The 16082-nt window shown below is 23.7% G+C and overlaps 5 protein-coding genes across 5 annotated transcripts; 1 reads left to right on the forward strand and 4 right to left on the reverse strand. All coding sequences in view use genetic code 6, as the record gives it.

The window, feature by feature from the left end:
- Positions 1 to 465: 465 nt before the first annotated feature.
- On the reverse strand, positions 466 to 1440 carry TTHERM_00194790 (transmembrane protein, putative; the record flags this gene model as incomplete). Its single annotated transcript, XM_001017232.2, has 1 exon — positions 466 to 1440. The coding sequence occupies one exon, from the start codon at positions 1438 to 1440 to the stop codon at positions 466 to 468; it is 975 nt and encodes a 324-aa protein (XP_001017232.2).
- Positions 1441 to 3024: 1584 nt separating this feature from the next.
- On the reverse strand, positions 3025 to 4356 carry TTHERM_00194800 (hypothetical protein; the record flags this gene model as incomplete). Its single annotated transcript, XM_001017233.4, has 1 exon — positions 3025 to 4356. The coding sequence occupies exon 1, from the start codon at positions 4195 to 4197 to the stop codon at positions 3025 to 3027; it is 1173 nt and encodes a 390-aa protein (XP_001017233.3). The 5' UTR covers positions 4198 to 4356.
- Positions 4357 to 5333: 977 nt separating this feature from the next.
- On the reverse strand, positions 5334 to 9379 carry TTHERM_00194810 (MutS domain III protein; the record flags this gene model as incomplete). The annotated part of the gene is made up of 6 exons (XM_001017234.3): positions 5334 to 5528; positions 5592 to 6445; positions 6501 to 7674; positions 7738 to 8348; positions 8418 to 8756; positions 8854 to 9379. The coding sequence occupies 6 exons, from the start codon at positions 9377 to 9379 to the stop codon at positions 5334 to 5336; spliced, it is 3699 nt and encodes a 1232-aa protein (XP_001017234.1).
- A 264-nt stretch (positions 9380 to 9643) lies between these two features.
- TTHERM_00194820 (transmembrane protein, putative) lies at positions 9644 to 10225 on the forward strand (the record flags this gene model as incomplete). Its single annotated transcript, XM_001017235.3, has 2 exons — positions 9644 to 9716; positions 9777 to 10225. 2 exons carry the CDS (start codon positions 9644 to 9646, stop codon positions 10223 to 10225), a joined length of 522 nt encoding a protein of 173 aa, XP_001017235.2.
- Positions 10226 to 11006: 781 nt separating this feature from the next.
- TTHERM_00194830 (nucleotidyltransferase domain protein) lies at positions 11007 to 15455 on the reverse strand (the record flags this gene model as incomplete). The annotated part of the gene is made up of 12 exons (XM_001017236.3): positions 11007 to 11225; positions 11290 to 11373; positions 11436 to 11627; positions 11687 to 11983; positions 12039 to 12527; positions 12605 to 12682; positions 12738 to 12782; positions 12850 to 13977; positions 14072 to 14235; positions 14295 to 14630; positions 14857 to 14894; positions 15148 to 15455. 12 exons carry the CDS (start codon positions 15453 to 15455, stop codon positions 11007 to 11009), a joined length of 3378 nt encoding a protein of 1125 aa, XP_001017236.3.
- Positions 15456 to 16082: the final 627 nt, after the last annotated feature.

Below are 16082 nucleotides of genomic sequence, written 5' to 3' on the forward strand. Positions count from 1 at the left end.
GGTTTAATGGTTTATGAATTTAAGATTTTTAACAGATAAAAATAAATTTATTTTACTGAATTAAGATAAACAAATAGCAAATATAAAAAATGAATTAATTCTCTTTATAATATAAATAAAAAGTTATTTCATGTGAATGAAAAGCTAAAAATTAACTAACTAGCTTAAATTTGGCTTTTATAAATTACAATAATTAAATTTTTATTGAACTATATATACAAAATAAATACAATAGATATTTATCCATCAATGAATAAACTAATTTACTTGATCTTTTTAAGTATTATTTAATTTTAAAGAGTTTTTGTTTGACTTAAGTGTTATTTACATTAGAACAATTAGATATAATCCTTGATACTAAACCTTTAAAATGTATTTATAACTAACTATTTTAAAAAACTTGGTCTGTGAACGGTATTTATTTAACTATCCACATAAATTATATTTTGCATAAGATATGTTCAATCAAAAGGATTGCTTTTCTATTAACTCGCTTCTACGGTCAAAGAAGAATTCTTTATTTGGGTTATCTTAAACAGTGTTTATGTAGCTTCTATTTTTCCAATAGAAGACAAAGAAAATGGACCAAGGACCAAGGAAATAACAGATTGCTTTTACGAAAACAAAAATAATAAGTGTAAAAAAGTTGGATGAAAAGTAGAATTCGTTGCAATCAATCAGCTTTTCAGCATGAGTATGGGAGATGTAATCCCAAATGAACAATAGAAAAGAGGGCAATAATACACCTATCAATAGACCAGGAAGTTATACCTTTCTGTTTTCACAATCATCTTTTGAGTAGTTTTAAATTCCTTCTTCAGTATATCCAACGTCAGGCTTAGATTAATTTTAGATAAATTAAATAATATTCACAGTAGCATATGCTTAAATGCAGCTTAAGATAAAATTTGAACCAGAAATGAGCATCCAATCCATACGCATGCAATTATAAGGAGCTTCAGGAGTATTTTTATGAAGGAATCCACAGAAAAACCATAGTCCAAAGAGATATCCAAAGGTAATCTTTATCATTTTATCTATATTAGCTTTCATAGAATCTGATAATTCTTATATTAAGAAGACTATTTAGCAAATCAAAATCGAATTACCGAAGATTAAAGTTCTGATACTAAAATGCCAAATTTAACTATTATAAAATCCAAAGAATACTGCAGCCATCACTACCTAAAAAAATGCAATATACATAGTTACTTTATCCCAGAAATCTAAAATTTAATTTCTATCTTTCATAATATTTCTTAAAGCCATAAATCCGTAAGCAACAGAAACAAGAGCAACAGCTAATAAAATCAGATTCTCCATGCATCCAAATAAATTATCTATAGTGCATTAGGCTAGAGTGCTTACTAGTACATAACTGCCTTCAGTTTAACTAGTATCTTATTATGTTGTTGATGATGATTGCGATGAATGTGACATATTTAATTTACTTAATTATTTATTTTTAAAAGCTTTGGAAATCTATTTTAAATTAGAGCTTAAAGAGCTTTAGATTATATCTAAAATTTTATGACAATAGAAACTAAACTATAATGCTGTTGTTATAAATTTGCTTGATGGCCTTTTCTAATTTGAAGTCTTTCTTTCCTGTTTATAATTTCCTTTTCCTTTTTAGAATTACTTATTTATGATAAAATTTATTATTATTATTTTCTTTTCTATCTAATAAGAGGTAATTTAAAATACTTATTTGAAAATCTGCATATTCACAGTCAAAAAACAATTAAATGAGTAATTAAGCTATTAAATTATCAAATTGAATCTTAGTTTGATTCTAGCTAAAAATTTGGTAGTAAATAAATAAAGAAATTACTTTTTTTATGTTGAATAAGTAGTATCTTTGTTAAATTTTAAACTTTGAAAAATAAGTAAAATAAATACCACCTTTTCTATTTTAAAAATATCTAAAATAAAAAATAAATTATAATAGATAAAATAATTATATCTTGAATACAAATCAAATAAAATAGAAAGTATCCAAAAAAAAGATAATAGATTAATAAGTTTTGATTGATCATTATTGAAATTCTGAATAAATTGATTTCAATTGATACCTCATAATTCATGAATATAATTTAATTCAAAAAAAATTTAATTATGACAACCTTATACTATTCGATTTAAAATAAATATATTTTTCATAATAATTTTATAAATCTAAATTATAAATAAAGATCTATGTAATTATAGCTTTGAATTGGGAATAAATAATATAAAGAAATATAATATTAATTACCTTTTTATATAAGTTATAATATCTTCAAAAATAATGCTAGTTTCACTCTAGAATAAAATATAGTCTATTTTTTATTAAATCAATGCATCCTTTTTAAACAAAATATTAAAAATAAAATTTAAATAAATTTATGTTTGTATTATATTAAGTTTTTTAATTATTTATTTCTTCTTATAAAATAAATTTATACTTTTTTCAGTTTTTAAATATATAGTTATAGATAAGAGATATTTTTTAAGAAGATTTAATCATTCGTGTGAAATAAACTTATTATTTTGTAGATAATAAAATTAATAAATTTCTTTTATCTTCAAAAATTACTTAAAAATAAATTATTTTATTTATTTGTTAATTTTCAATTTTTTATTTTCAATAAATTAATACGATAATAATTCAAAATTAAAATAATGCCTGAGAATTTTCAAAAACCGGTTAAATAAATAAATAAATAAAGAATTGGTTTGAAAATATATTAAATGATAAAAATTACAATTTTTAATTTAAACATTTTTTTATTTGAAAAAAGTGATTGTTTGTTTTTAAGAGATAGATTAGTTTATATTTGAAAAATTAATATTTTTTGTTTGTATTTAGTATAATATTTTAAGATCAGCTTATTGATTATATATATATACACACATATACTTATTTACTTACTTTACTTAGATTTATAATTGAATAATATATATATTATTTAAATGAATGAATAATCACAATACTTTTATTTCTTCATTCTTAATTTAGCAAAAATCTTTTAATTTATTTATTCAGATTCTTTTTTCGTTTGGTTGCTTAATTTACTGTTCTTCTTCATGTTTTCTAATTTATTTTTCTAAATTATCTGAAATGTTTGAAAGCAGCTTAAAGTAACGATTCTCTTCATTAAGAGATTGCTTAGTTGATTCATTTAGATCAGAGGCAAATCCAAATTCTCTCTAGTCTTGAATATGAACTATTTTCATACGGAAACTTTCGTAGTGCTTATGGAATTCATAAACGAGAGCTGTTACATTATTGAAATATTTGAATAACTATTCAACAATAACGAATATGAATGCTAATTCTTCTTCATCATTTCTCTTTTAAATTTCTACTTAAAGCATTTGCTCTACTTCATCAATTTGACGTTAAAGTTTCTCTAGCTTAAGTTAGAATTTTTCTTGAGCTTTAATAATAAATGGTTGAGGCAATATAAGACGAGGGAACTAGTGGTTTTCTAAGTAATTTGTAAAGGTATAGAAGAAATTAGTGATGTATTATTTTTGATCTTATTGCTCTGTAATCAATTCGTTAACTGTTTCTTAAATATCTTTTACTTACTATGCAGTTTATTTTAAAGAAAGACTTGATTGCTAAATAACTTTTCTTGTTTCTTATATTTAATTAAATAGCTCTCTCTAAGAATCGACGAGTTTGGCTACATCTTGCTCAGTTTTTTAAATATCTTTGTTAATATTTGTCAGTTCATCAAAGAATTCTTTAGGCAAAATGTTTACTGGTTTATGAGCATAAATATTATTGTTATCACTAACATTTACATCTCTTTCTATTGAAATTTATTCTTTTTTTACATTTTAAAGCTATTAATACAATTATTTAGCTTCTTTCCATGTTTATGACTAAACAGTATGTTAAATTTGCTATTAATTGTTAGTTTATGTTTAATTTTGGACTATTGGTTTTTAGTTAGCAAAAATACCACCTTAACCTTAAGCTGGAGCTTACTATCCTATAGGATTATTAAAAATGGTTCCTCCTGCTGCAGGTTATTAATTTCCTCCAAAGACAGGTAGTCCACCTGTTTAGTTTCCGCCTAATTATAAAGAAGGCTAATTATTAAATAAACCACCTCCTTGCTATCCTGTAGTGGTGGTTTAAAAAAGACCACCTGGCTTTTACCCGCCAATTTAGACTCCTTAATTCTAATTAAAAAGTGACATTTTGATACTTATTTTATTTTATTATTTTAATTTTGAGCTTGTTTAATAATTAATAAAGATTTAATTAAATGAAATTAAATATTCTTATTCACTTTATGATTTTTATATTTGGCATATATATCTATTTATCTTATGATATATATGTATCCTTAATCCTTTATCTTATTATTTTAAAATTAATGTTTTCTTTATATGCAATCAAACTAAGCGCCTATTTTGAATTTTAAGCGTCTATTATATATTTCTATTATTATTTACTCTAATGACATTTTTCAAATATATTTTTATTTAATTTAAAATTATTTTGTTTAAGATTTAAATTTTATTCTGAAAATAATTTCAAAATTTGTTCAAAACAAATGAAAATAGTAAATAATTTCATCTATCTTGAGTATGAATAAATTATTAAAAACAAAAAAATAAGCTTAAATTTACTTTAAAATTTTAACTTATATTAACTATTTTTAATTTAAATATCTTTTAAATTGAATTAGGTAATTGTTTTTTTTATCTTAAAACATATTAAAAAGTAAATAAAATAAAATTCTATTAATATATAGCTTAAAAAATAAATTTTGATAATTTGTGTTAAAACAAAGTAAAAAAAAATCTATTTTTAACAATCAACAACTTTAAATAATTTTTAGTTAATTTTTGAAAAGTAATACTTCATTCATCATCTTCATTAAACTATTTAAGAATTAAATTAATCTATTTACCTAATTCTTCAAAAAATTACTTAAGTATACCAAAGTATAAGAGTGCATCAATGCTTGTATGAAATAATATATTTTCAATAAAGAGTATTCATTCAACAATGAAAGGTAGTCAGTCATCTCAATTTTATTTTGTTTTTCTTCATTTAGAAAAATATTTATTTTTTAAGATACTTAAAATTTAAATTTTTTGATTTTCTGCAAGAAATGCTTTTTAAATTTCTAGATAATAAAAGTAAATATACAGATGTGATGATAGATAGATAAATAAATAGTTGAAAATACAATAGATATTTAAAAGGTAAAGAGGCAATAATTATTTAATTTATTTTTCAGTTCTGAAAACTTAGTTATTTAATATAATATTTTATATAGTGCTTTTTTAATATTTGATTCATTTTTATTAATTTATTTTATTTATCATAAAAGTTAAACTTTATTAAATTATTCAATAATTTATTCCAAATTTTCATCTCTATCATATTCTTAGATTGCTTTCATCAAAATTCCAAAACGCTTATTTGTGTTGTAAGCATGCTAAATATTTAAATTTTCTTCAAATTCTTTAGCTTTTTACTTTGCAATTTCAATCAAATTATCGCTTATACCAACAACCTGTTTTATTAATTTATTTAATAGAATTAATAATTTAGAAGTGAAATAAAATTATTAAATTACCTTTGCAACATTTATACCAAAACTAGATGAACATTCTCCTGCTTTTAATCTATATAAAAATATGACTTTACTTCTCTTCTCATCAACATGACATGCCATGTGATAATATGCTATTTATGGATAATGTCTAAATTCATCAAGTAATACATGATAATGAGTAGCAAATAAACAACGACTTTGTAAATTTTCTACCAAGTATCTTACTATAGAGTATGCAATGGCAACTCCATCAAAAGTGGAAGTACCTCTTCCTAATTCATCCATAATAATCAAAGAATGCTTTGAACCTTACTTGACTGCATTTGATGTTTCTTCCATTTCAATGAAGAAAGTACTTTTTCCATCCATCAATTTATCACTTGCACCAATACGAGTGAATATACGATCTACCAATGTCATTCTCAAAGATTTAGCAGGTACATAACATCCAATTTAAGCTAAAATTGCCATTACACAAGCCATTCTCAAAGTTGTAGATTTACCACCCATGTTAGGACCTGTTAAAAGAATCAAGTTCTTATTGTCTTCAAACTGTCCTGTCTATTTTATGTCACCAAGATAAATATCGTTAGGGATAAAGTTAACTCCCATCGAAGCTAAGCATGGATGTCTTCCAGAGGTTAACTCAATGAATGGTACATATTTTTCAGAAGCAGGATATAATTCAGGTCTGCTCATAACTCCATCAGCAAGCAAGAAACTTACTCTGCTTAAGCTTATTAAGCAATCTAATTCTGCAAGAATATTAATTAAGGTATCCCATGTTTTATAGCTTTCATAGAACTCTTTGAAAATGAATCTGCAAAATTCTTTGAGTTCTTTTTTTTGAACATCTTCAGCTTCATCGAGCTCAGCTAATTTAAAAATTGTTTTAAAATTTACTTAATAAAAATTAAATTTTTTATTTACCTATGAGTTCACGCAATTCTTTTGTTTAGAATCTTTGATATTTGCCTGCTTTACTTGTGAAATCAAAGTTTTTAGGTTTTTTATTTCCTTTAACTAAATCTTCATTTATTTCTAATTCATATCTCAAGCCATATTTAATAGTTTTGTCTTTCATTTGCTATTAGATTTAAACTAAGTAATTTTAAAGTTTTTTCTCGACATTCTAAACAGCTTCTGTGGCTAAATCATATGAATTAACTAACCCTTTTTTAGGTAAAGGTTTTTCCTAGCCCTTAGGACCTTACCAGACAATATAATTTTAGAATTCTTATATATATTTAGAAGCAGGTGGAAGTAAACCAGAACTTTTAGATTTTTTACTTTGTTTATTTTCTATTTCCATCTTTTCTGCTTTTGCTGCATGCTAGTTTATATTTTCTTCAACCTCATCTTCTTCATCTGAATAGCCATGGTAAATCATAGCAGGTAATTCATACTCTTCTTCATCTTCGTGGTCAATGGTGTTTGGGGTTACCAATTTTCTCAGTCTTTTACTCTTAAACTAGTCAGCAAAAGGAGTAAGATGGGTTTTAATGAGCTTTTCTGATTCTGCCAATTTAGTTGTTAAATCTTTAAACTCTTTTAAACGAGAATATGAGAAATCTTCAAAATAAACTACATTTTAATTTTATTGTCTGATGGAATACTTGTATATTCTACCACACATTTTTTCAAGATCTGGAAGCTTTTCAATACCTCTGAGGAAGGTATCTCTCTCAGAATTAAACTTTTAAAGATCTTCAATAGCATCATACCTATCATAAATTTTGTTAATATCCATTAAAGGAGCACAAATCCAATTCTTAAGCATTCTATAACCAAATGGAGTTTTTGTTTTGTTTATATAACCAAGTAGTGATCCATCATCGAAATGTAGCTTATAATTTTCTTTCTAAGTGCTTACTGGCCCGCTTGAAGAGTCTAATATTTCTAAGTGCTATAGAGACTAGCTGTCTAAAATCATACAGCTTCTAACACCCTTCTCAATATCATAAATTTGATATCTGGCAACTGAAATAACTTAATCTAAAATTAAAATAGATTTTAAATAATTAAAAAGTCCTGCCATAGATTCAAATATAAGATCTCTCTTCGTTTCTTCAGTATTGTACAAATTATTTAGCAATTTAGGCCACTTTTAATTTAATTTAGTTTAATATCAATAACTTAATGTCAATAAATGATTTATTAAATTTACCTTGCCTTCTAGAACATCACCGTGTGTTTTATCTAGATGATTATAAGCCATTCCTTTATTCCAGTTATCATTTTTATTTTAAAGGGGAGATAATTAAGGAGCTAAATAGCCTGATTAAATGATTTTTTTAATATCATGAGTCATATTGTCTGGATCATAAACAATTTCTTAAGGTTTAACCTGACAAAGTAATGTTTTAAATTGTGTAAAATGTATGTCATCATTTAAGTAAGCGACAGTTATAACGTTTGTTGAACTTTCAACTATAATTATACCAAATTTTGTTTAGAAATTTCTTAATGACATTAAATATCTTGGCTGGTAGTCAGTTTCGTTATTTTAATCATAAGTACCTTTTGTCATAACCTATACTAATTCTCTCGAAACACACTTAGGTCCACTTTTTTCCCTCATTAAACGCTATTTCATCTGCTCAGGAGTTTCTGTTTGTTCAGCTACGGCTACTTTATATCCTAAACTAATTAGCTTAGAAGCCATTTTATCCAAAGCTTTTTCAGGAAAACCTGTATGCATTTTTTTACCCATCCAATTAAGATCTAACTCTTTATGGGTAATTAAGGCATCTTCGTAAAAGAGTTCATAGAATTTACCTATTTTGATTTTAAAAATAACATATCACTTACTTACTAACTCAAAATATTTTATATCTTTTTCTTTACCTAGCTTAAAAAAAAGAATTTTATCAAAATTAGTAGACTTAATTTCCCAGTATTATCTCATAACAGGTGTGAATTACTTTAACGACTCTGGAGGTACGTAAAGAGTAGTAGGATCATAATTAGGATCCGTCCTCTTTCTTTTCTTTGAATCCATAGCATTTTCTGGTAGCGCAAAATAGGGAGTAGTGTCATCTAATTAATCTACAGCAGCTCTTGCTAAATCATTTTCTTAATCACAATTTATAAACTCATCTTCTGCTTTTTTAGCTGTACTTTATTTAGTTGCTGATTTTTTAGCACTTTCTTATCCAAATTTGGGAGTACTCTTTGTTGCTCCTGCTTTTTAATTATAAAAATTAAATTATTGGCTTGCTAAATCATTTTCTTTATCATTAATATTTTATATTAAGTATTTCAAATTTATGATAATTGTTACCTTTTGAAGCTGAACCAGTTTTCTTGACAGGTGTTTTTTACTAACTTTGTTTTTGTTTGCGTTTAGGCTTAACTTCTTCATCACTATCTTCAATAAAATCATCATCATCTTCTTCATCTTCAATGTCTTCTATATCATCTTCCTTAAAAGATTCATCATCATTATCTTCATCAATCATATCATTTTTTTAAAACCTTATTCCTTTTTTCTAGCTATTTTTCTAAGGGCTAGTATGAGAAAATTATTTTAAATCTTCTGGATTAAAAACATCATCTTCATCAGAATCTATTGCCAATTTAGGACGTTTTAAATTACTTTTTCTGGTACCCTAAACGCTTGAATTTGCTACTTCTGTATCATCACAAGTAGAAATTTCCTTAACTTCTTTATTGCTCTTTTATGTAGATAAAGAAATTTGAGTGGATTCAGCAATTTTATTATCGTTTTAGGCCTATTCCTTCTCCATCTCTTCTCTTTTCCTTCTCTACACATTTCCAAAAAAGCTTAATAGTGAACTTTGCTTCATTTTCAAATTATTATTGTACTAATCAATATATATGCAAATTTTTTTAATTTCTTTTAAAATCCGCTGAAAATAACTAAAATTTTATGTTTAATAACAATAATAAATAATTAAATTTGCTTATTTACTATTTTTTTGCGCGTTTTAGTAGCGGTAAATATCATAAATCTAAAAATATTTAGTGATATTCAGAGAGCGCAAAAATTTTATAAATTAAAAATTCAAAAAGAATTAATTTTTTTTAAAGAAAGGTTATTAATAAAGCAAATGAACAAAAATATTATATTTGCATTGTTTTTAATTGTTTTAGGCTTAACTGTAGTATTCACTATCAAAAAAGGTTTTACTTTATAATTTGACAAAATATAATTTTGAAAAAAAAAATATTCTTTTAAACTAGAATAAAACTTGAATAAGCCATCAAAGCTATTTTTTGAAGGCATGTATGAAGGATTCAACTTTACTCCTAATTTTGAAACAATAAATAAAGTTAATCGTTTTAATGTAAATTTAACAAAGCTTGATGAAAGCTTTGCAACTCTTGGAAAAAGTTTAATTTATCCTGAAAAACAAAGACTTGCAATTGAATAAATCTATAACTTTTTCTTAGAAGTATAAAAATCAGTTGATCCATAGGATGCAGAGGGGCAGTATATCATTAACTAGCATCTTATTATCTTTTAAAACTTAGAAATATTTTAGGCTAAAGCATTAAGATCTTTCACTGAAAATTAAATAAGTCCAGTGTTATTCTATTGGGATGCCTAAGATTTATTTCCTTATGGATTATATAAAGAATATGGCATTAACTTGATTTACACACTAAAGCTTATGATATTCGATGATTGATAGTACTAAATAAAAATATCCATTATAAATAACAGTTCCTAGTAAAAATCTGTTTGTACTTGATAAAGATTAATCTGAAAATAATTGATGAAATATCTTTATAATTGAAAGTTTTACTCTTTTAATTCTTTTATAACTAAAATATAAATTTATATTTACCAAATAATTTAATATTAATTAACAAAGTATACTTTTATTTCTAAATTCAATAAGTGAAATTATTTTATAAATAAGGTATTCTTCATTTGTAAAGTTAGTTTATCTAAGTAAAAATAATTTGAGTACATAAACTGTAAAATTTTTGACTAAAAAAATATATTATGAGTTTAAAAATTGAAAAATTGAAATAATTTAAAACTATATAATCCAAAAAATAATGAAAATATAATTTAAGACAATAAACAAGTATTATATTTTCTAATAATTTTAAATTGATAATAAATAATTATTTAAATTAATTGATTTTATTTATAAAAATTTTCTCCAAATATTAAATAATATTTATTATTTTTAACATAATTTTAATTTTTAAAATTAATTAAGATTTGTAAAATTCAATAAAGCTTTGAAAGATAAAGAACTTGATAAATAAAAATAAATATCTTTAATAAAATAATAAATATTTAAACAAAAGTTTGAAGATAAATAACTAATAATATATATTCTAACTTTTGGATTAAAAAACAAAAACTTTTAAATAAATATAAATTTTTAAATAATAATAATTGAATATTATTCAAATAAAAACACTTTGAAAATAAAATATAATTTAATTTATAAATCAATATGGTGCATATTAGTTGTAAAATGGATATTATTGCTATTAGATTGGGTGGATAACCCAAGCATCTTATATATCCATTATTTTTCCTGGTAAATAAAATAATCTTTTGAGGATTAGACAAGGTTTTTTTTATGATTCTTTAATCTCTCTTTAATTTTTACAAGAATGGCAAACATACATAGTATGCATAATTGTATATGAACAAGCCATTGCAGTCTATTGTTTTTTTTTAATAAATAGTTTTTGTGTATATTTTTTAAAAAATTAATTAATAATTTACCTTAATTTTATTATAATGAAAAGATGACCTTGCTACATTATTTTAATAATTTTAAGGGTCCATAATGTGTATCTTTTAATCATTCTAAATTAATATAATTCAAAATAATATTTAATGTTAGATTTTTTAATCAACTATTTGTTTACTGTAAAATTAGAGAAAGCGTAGTTATTCATATTTGGTATATTTGGTGGCTATGACATATCCATTTCTCCTTTTGAATCAACCTTCTTAGGAGCTATGTATTTGGATTTTTATTCATCAAATCCATAAAATAATAAAAATTGTATAAGCAATTCAGCCTCATTGTCAGGTAAATCATCAGTATTTTGCTTTTACTATTAATTTTTTAGAAAGAAGTTAAACTAGCAAACTATATTTATAAAAAGTTATTTACTTGAATAAAATATACAAGCATCAAAATTAAAGAATAAGAACTTAGACCTCCTTTATATGTATCATTCATTTCTAAGCTATGTAGAAACTATTTTAAAACTAGCACTAGAGGCTTAAGATGCTAATAGGCATTAATGTAATTATTTACCAAATCAACACACTTAATACCATTGTGCTTTCCTTCTAAAATAGTTATATCTAGTTTTTTATAGTCATATTTTTGAGTGCAAGTTACTTTGAGCACAGGCACACTAGTATTTGAAACATTAAATATTTCTTACACAAGGTCAGAGTGAGCCTTTGTTTTAAGAAATCAATTAATACTTTAAAATGATTTTTTAAAATGGATTTACTAGAAGGAGAGACTCTATAGTTTTCAAGAATGATTAATTAGCACTATCATTGACTCCAGAGGCATCTACTACTATGTCAATATCTGACCAAGGCAAGCATAGCTTTGTAGCATATGAACCATATTTATTTAGTTTGATATTTGGGTATTGTTATTTTATTATATCTTCAACCTTTTTAATAAGTTCATCGAAAGTAGGCTCCATTCTTTTATTATATTCATTGACTTCTCTTTCGAATTCTCTTATTTCCTCATTAAGATGAGGAATAAGCTCTTTTTTGCTCAGCATTTAAGTACTTTTGAAATAATTTACGTTTGGATCTCCATGCTTTCTAAACATTAAGTCTTAATCCCAGTCTAGGATATCGTTAGCACAGTTAAATGGATCTTTATTATTGCCTTATATATGTAAATTAGTTGTCTATTATGGATCTATTTAATTAGGAATTTCGCTTTCGTAATTTTTAGAATTTGTTAATCTTAGCAAATCCTATTGAATTAATTAAATTTATATGAGAATTATAGGTAGTTTTGTATAAGACAAACAAATATCTATTATGTATTTACCTCATATTTTTGTTTGAGACTTTAGTTTTCTTATTCTAATTACTAATTTTTGATTTTATACTCTTTATTTTCATTTTTCTAAATAAAATGATTTTGATTAAAATATATTTCACTATTTAGCTTAAAAATTTACTAATTAATTCATCATCTTGTCTATATTGGTGAAGTAAGAAATAAACTAAATAATTTAAATATAAAAATAATTTTTAAAAAATGTACCAATTAATCAAAATTTTTTATAATACTTGTGCCTTTTGATTTAAGTCATTTCTTTTTGAATCATCTGAAATATCTATTGAAATTTTATTAGGATTTATTTTGGTTATTATAGAAGTTTTCATTAAATCATAAAGTTTAACAGATTCTGGCCAAAAAGGATATTCTTCAGTAACGTTAGAAGGAGATGGTGTTTATTACAATTACTGGTTATTTTATACTTAATTTTAAGGAATAGGAGTTTAAACTTGATTTTTTTAGAGTATTTACTGGTGATTACCATTTAAACCAGGCATTATATTCTAGTTTGGAATACCCACTTAGCTTATGGGACTCTTTTACTATGGGTAGTTAAAGTTAGATGCACCTCTATTTAAAGTTGCTGTAATTTAGCCTTATTATAATTGTTGATTTGGTAAGTTTTTACTTCTGTCTAAATGCTGCTACCCAGAATAATTTTAGTATTAGGATCCATACTATGGATTCTTGTTTATATTGTTTTAGCTGTTAATACTGCTATTTAAATTACTATTATTAGCTTTTATGTTTTGCATAGAATTAAATGATTAAGTTGGGGAAGAAAAATTAGTTTATTAATTTTAATTTATTAAATTGTTTGAGGCATTGTTTTATTAAGAAGAAGATGATGATAGTGATTGGTTTGCTTACTATGAATTTAATTAAAACTCTGTGCTAGCTTAATTTAATTACTTTTTACTTTATAAACTACTATTTGTGTTTTAATTAACTTATCCTTGTTATTGCTATTGAAAACCGTTTATATTACCATTCTCTAAGCCTGATTCTTTTTAGTCTTTAGATTATTGGCTATTATTTTTGCTTTTACCCTCATCTTCACTTTTCTAGCTTGCCTGTTACTAAATCTATGAAGTCTAATTCTGTTATGTATTCTAAATTATTTATTTGCTTTTTTATTCACTTTCTTAGACAATTTCATAGTTTATTTTAGACTCTGTAGCAGTCGTATTGAATAGCTCATCTTAAACTTATTCAATCTAATTTTAAATTACTTACTTTTCCTCAAAATTATTACTTTGTTCATCTTATTTAACATCTTTTATTTACTATTCTGCTTATTTATTTTAGTCTTATTTTTTACTTTCCAATTATTGTTACCTTAGCTTTTCCTCCTACTCCTATTTTTATAGAAAAAGTTAAAGATATTTGCAACCATAGTAGGTAGATAAACAAAAATAAAGTTATTTTAAATATAAAACTTATTTATTTTACATGAATTTTAGATTAAATTAACTTTTTCTTGTCTTCCTGGGCAACATCTAATGCAGTTTGATGGTTATTGTTTTAAATTTTTAAATCAGGATTGCAAGTTAGAAGACTCTCTAGTATTTCTGGTCTTTTTTACCTTCTAGCTGCAACGTGAGTTGCTGTATCACCTTTTTATTTAAAATTAAGTCTTAATTTCTATTTCAACAAATTTATTTTTAAATTTTACCTTATTTATCAATTTAATTAATATCGATTTTATATTTTATTAGTAAATTAACTGTATCTGCCCATTAATTAATAACGCAGGCATGCAAGAGAGGCATTTCTCCTTTACTATCATCAATATACTTTGTATTTGGATCAGCTCCATGTTCTAATAGGAGTTCTATCACTAATAAATGGTCTTTCATAGATGGTTTTTAGCATCTTACAGAATGAATTAATGCAGTTTCTCCTTTTCTGTCAGTTTAATTAACTTATATGTCATTTTTTTACAAAAGTAACTTAACCACTTAAACCATATACTTTTCAGCTGCTTTCATCAACAATGTTACTCCGTCATCTTTTTTATTTAATTATTTAATTTCAATATTAGCATTTAATAAATTTAATAGTATTATTTGTAAACTTCAAAGTATATTTCAAAGTGATTCAAGAAAGATAATTGGCATTTTTTGCTCAGATTATTTTATCAAAATAATAACATTTGTTATCAATTAAGAAAAATGAATTAAAAGTAATCCATATTAAGATAGATAGAGATTTGCAAATTTAAATAAATTAATTACCTTCATCAAGAGGATGATAGTTTGGATTAATATCTACCCTATTTTTTTAGATTTTATTTTAATATTAAATATAACTAAATCTTAGGCCTAGTTTATAATATTTATTATTTTGCTTTGAAAGTAAATGAAAAAATATTGCTCATTAATTAGCTGTCAAAAATATCTTTCTTTAAATGATGCTTTGCTTTTTCTCAATTTATGAGATCTTTTTAGAATCTTTAGAAAGCAAACAAACACTATTGCGATAGTGAAATGATTTATTCTGAATGATTTCTAAATAAATAACTTTACTTATTTATCAAATAGACTGCACATTGTTAGTGATCCTTGTTTTCGTAATAATTATCTATAAGCTTCAATAAAATTTAACTCATTTCCGATTTATCAGGTTTCTCATTTTTGGATTCTATATGATTTTTAAAATACTCTTCAAACTTTTCTAATTTTCCATCTTTAATAATTTAATTCAAATTTAGATTATCTGAGCAATTCTAAATTTAAGCTTTTAAAGAAGTTTATGCTGCTCCAACTTATGGTTGCTACCCAAATAACTACCTAACTTCTTCTATATCATTGTTCGCTTATTTTTTGTTATCCATTTAAAGAGGCTCGCTTATCAATCCTTGAATTATATCTTATTTTTGTTTTTAAGGTATTATATGATTTATGTTTGTTTATTGATAAAGAGTATTATTTCTTTCCTTATCGCCTATTAAAAAGTAATTAAACTCTTACTAAAGCTTTTTAAGTATAATCTTTATTTCTAATTGCAAGAAATGTTATTATTAATTAATTACTAAGATTTGAAGTTTATAATAAATAAATTCCTTTTATCAAATTCAATGAATATTTTGATAAAAAATCCTTCTTTATTGTATTGGTTTGTTTTTCTTTTATTATTAAATTTCAAAATTTTTCGAAAATATAAATTAAAAAGGAGTTTATAATCAGAAATGGAAAATATCGAATCTTGTTTGTTTGATATACAACAAGTAGACTATGTAATTAATAGTAATTGTCTTTCTCGCTTTATTGAGAAAAAATCATGAAAATAAAATCAAAATTGTTTTTATAATTTTTCATTATATTAAAAAATGTTATTCTTAAATTCTTATAATAGAGAAGATGAATTTTTATATGAGGATTAGGTTTTAAAAATAATACGTTGATTTATAAAACGGTTAAGTAAAAATATATTTTAAATTCTTTTAATCTAAATTAAGAAA

Source organism: Tetrahymena thermophila, assembly GCF_000189635.1.
Source record: "Tetrahymena thermophila SB210 genomic scaffold scf_8254617, whole genome shotgun sequence".
In the NCBI taxonomy this organism is placed as follows: Eukaryota; Ciliophora; class Oligohymenophorea; order Hymenostomatida; family Tetrahymenidae; genus Tetrahymena; species Tetrahymena thermophila.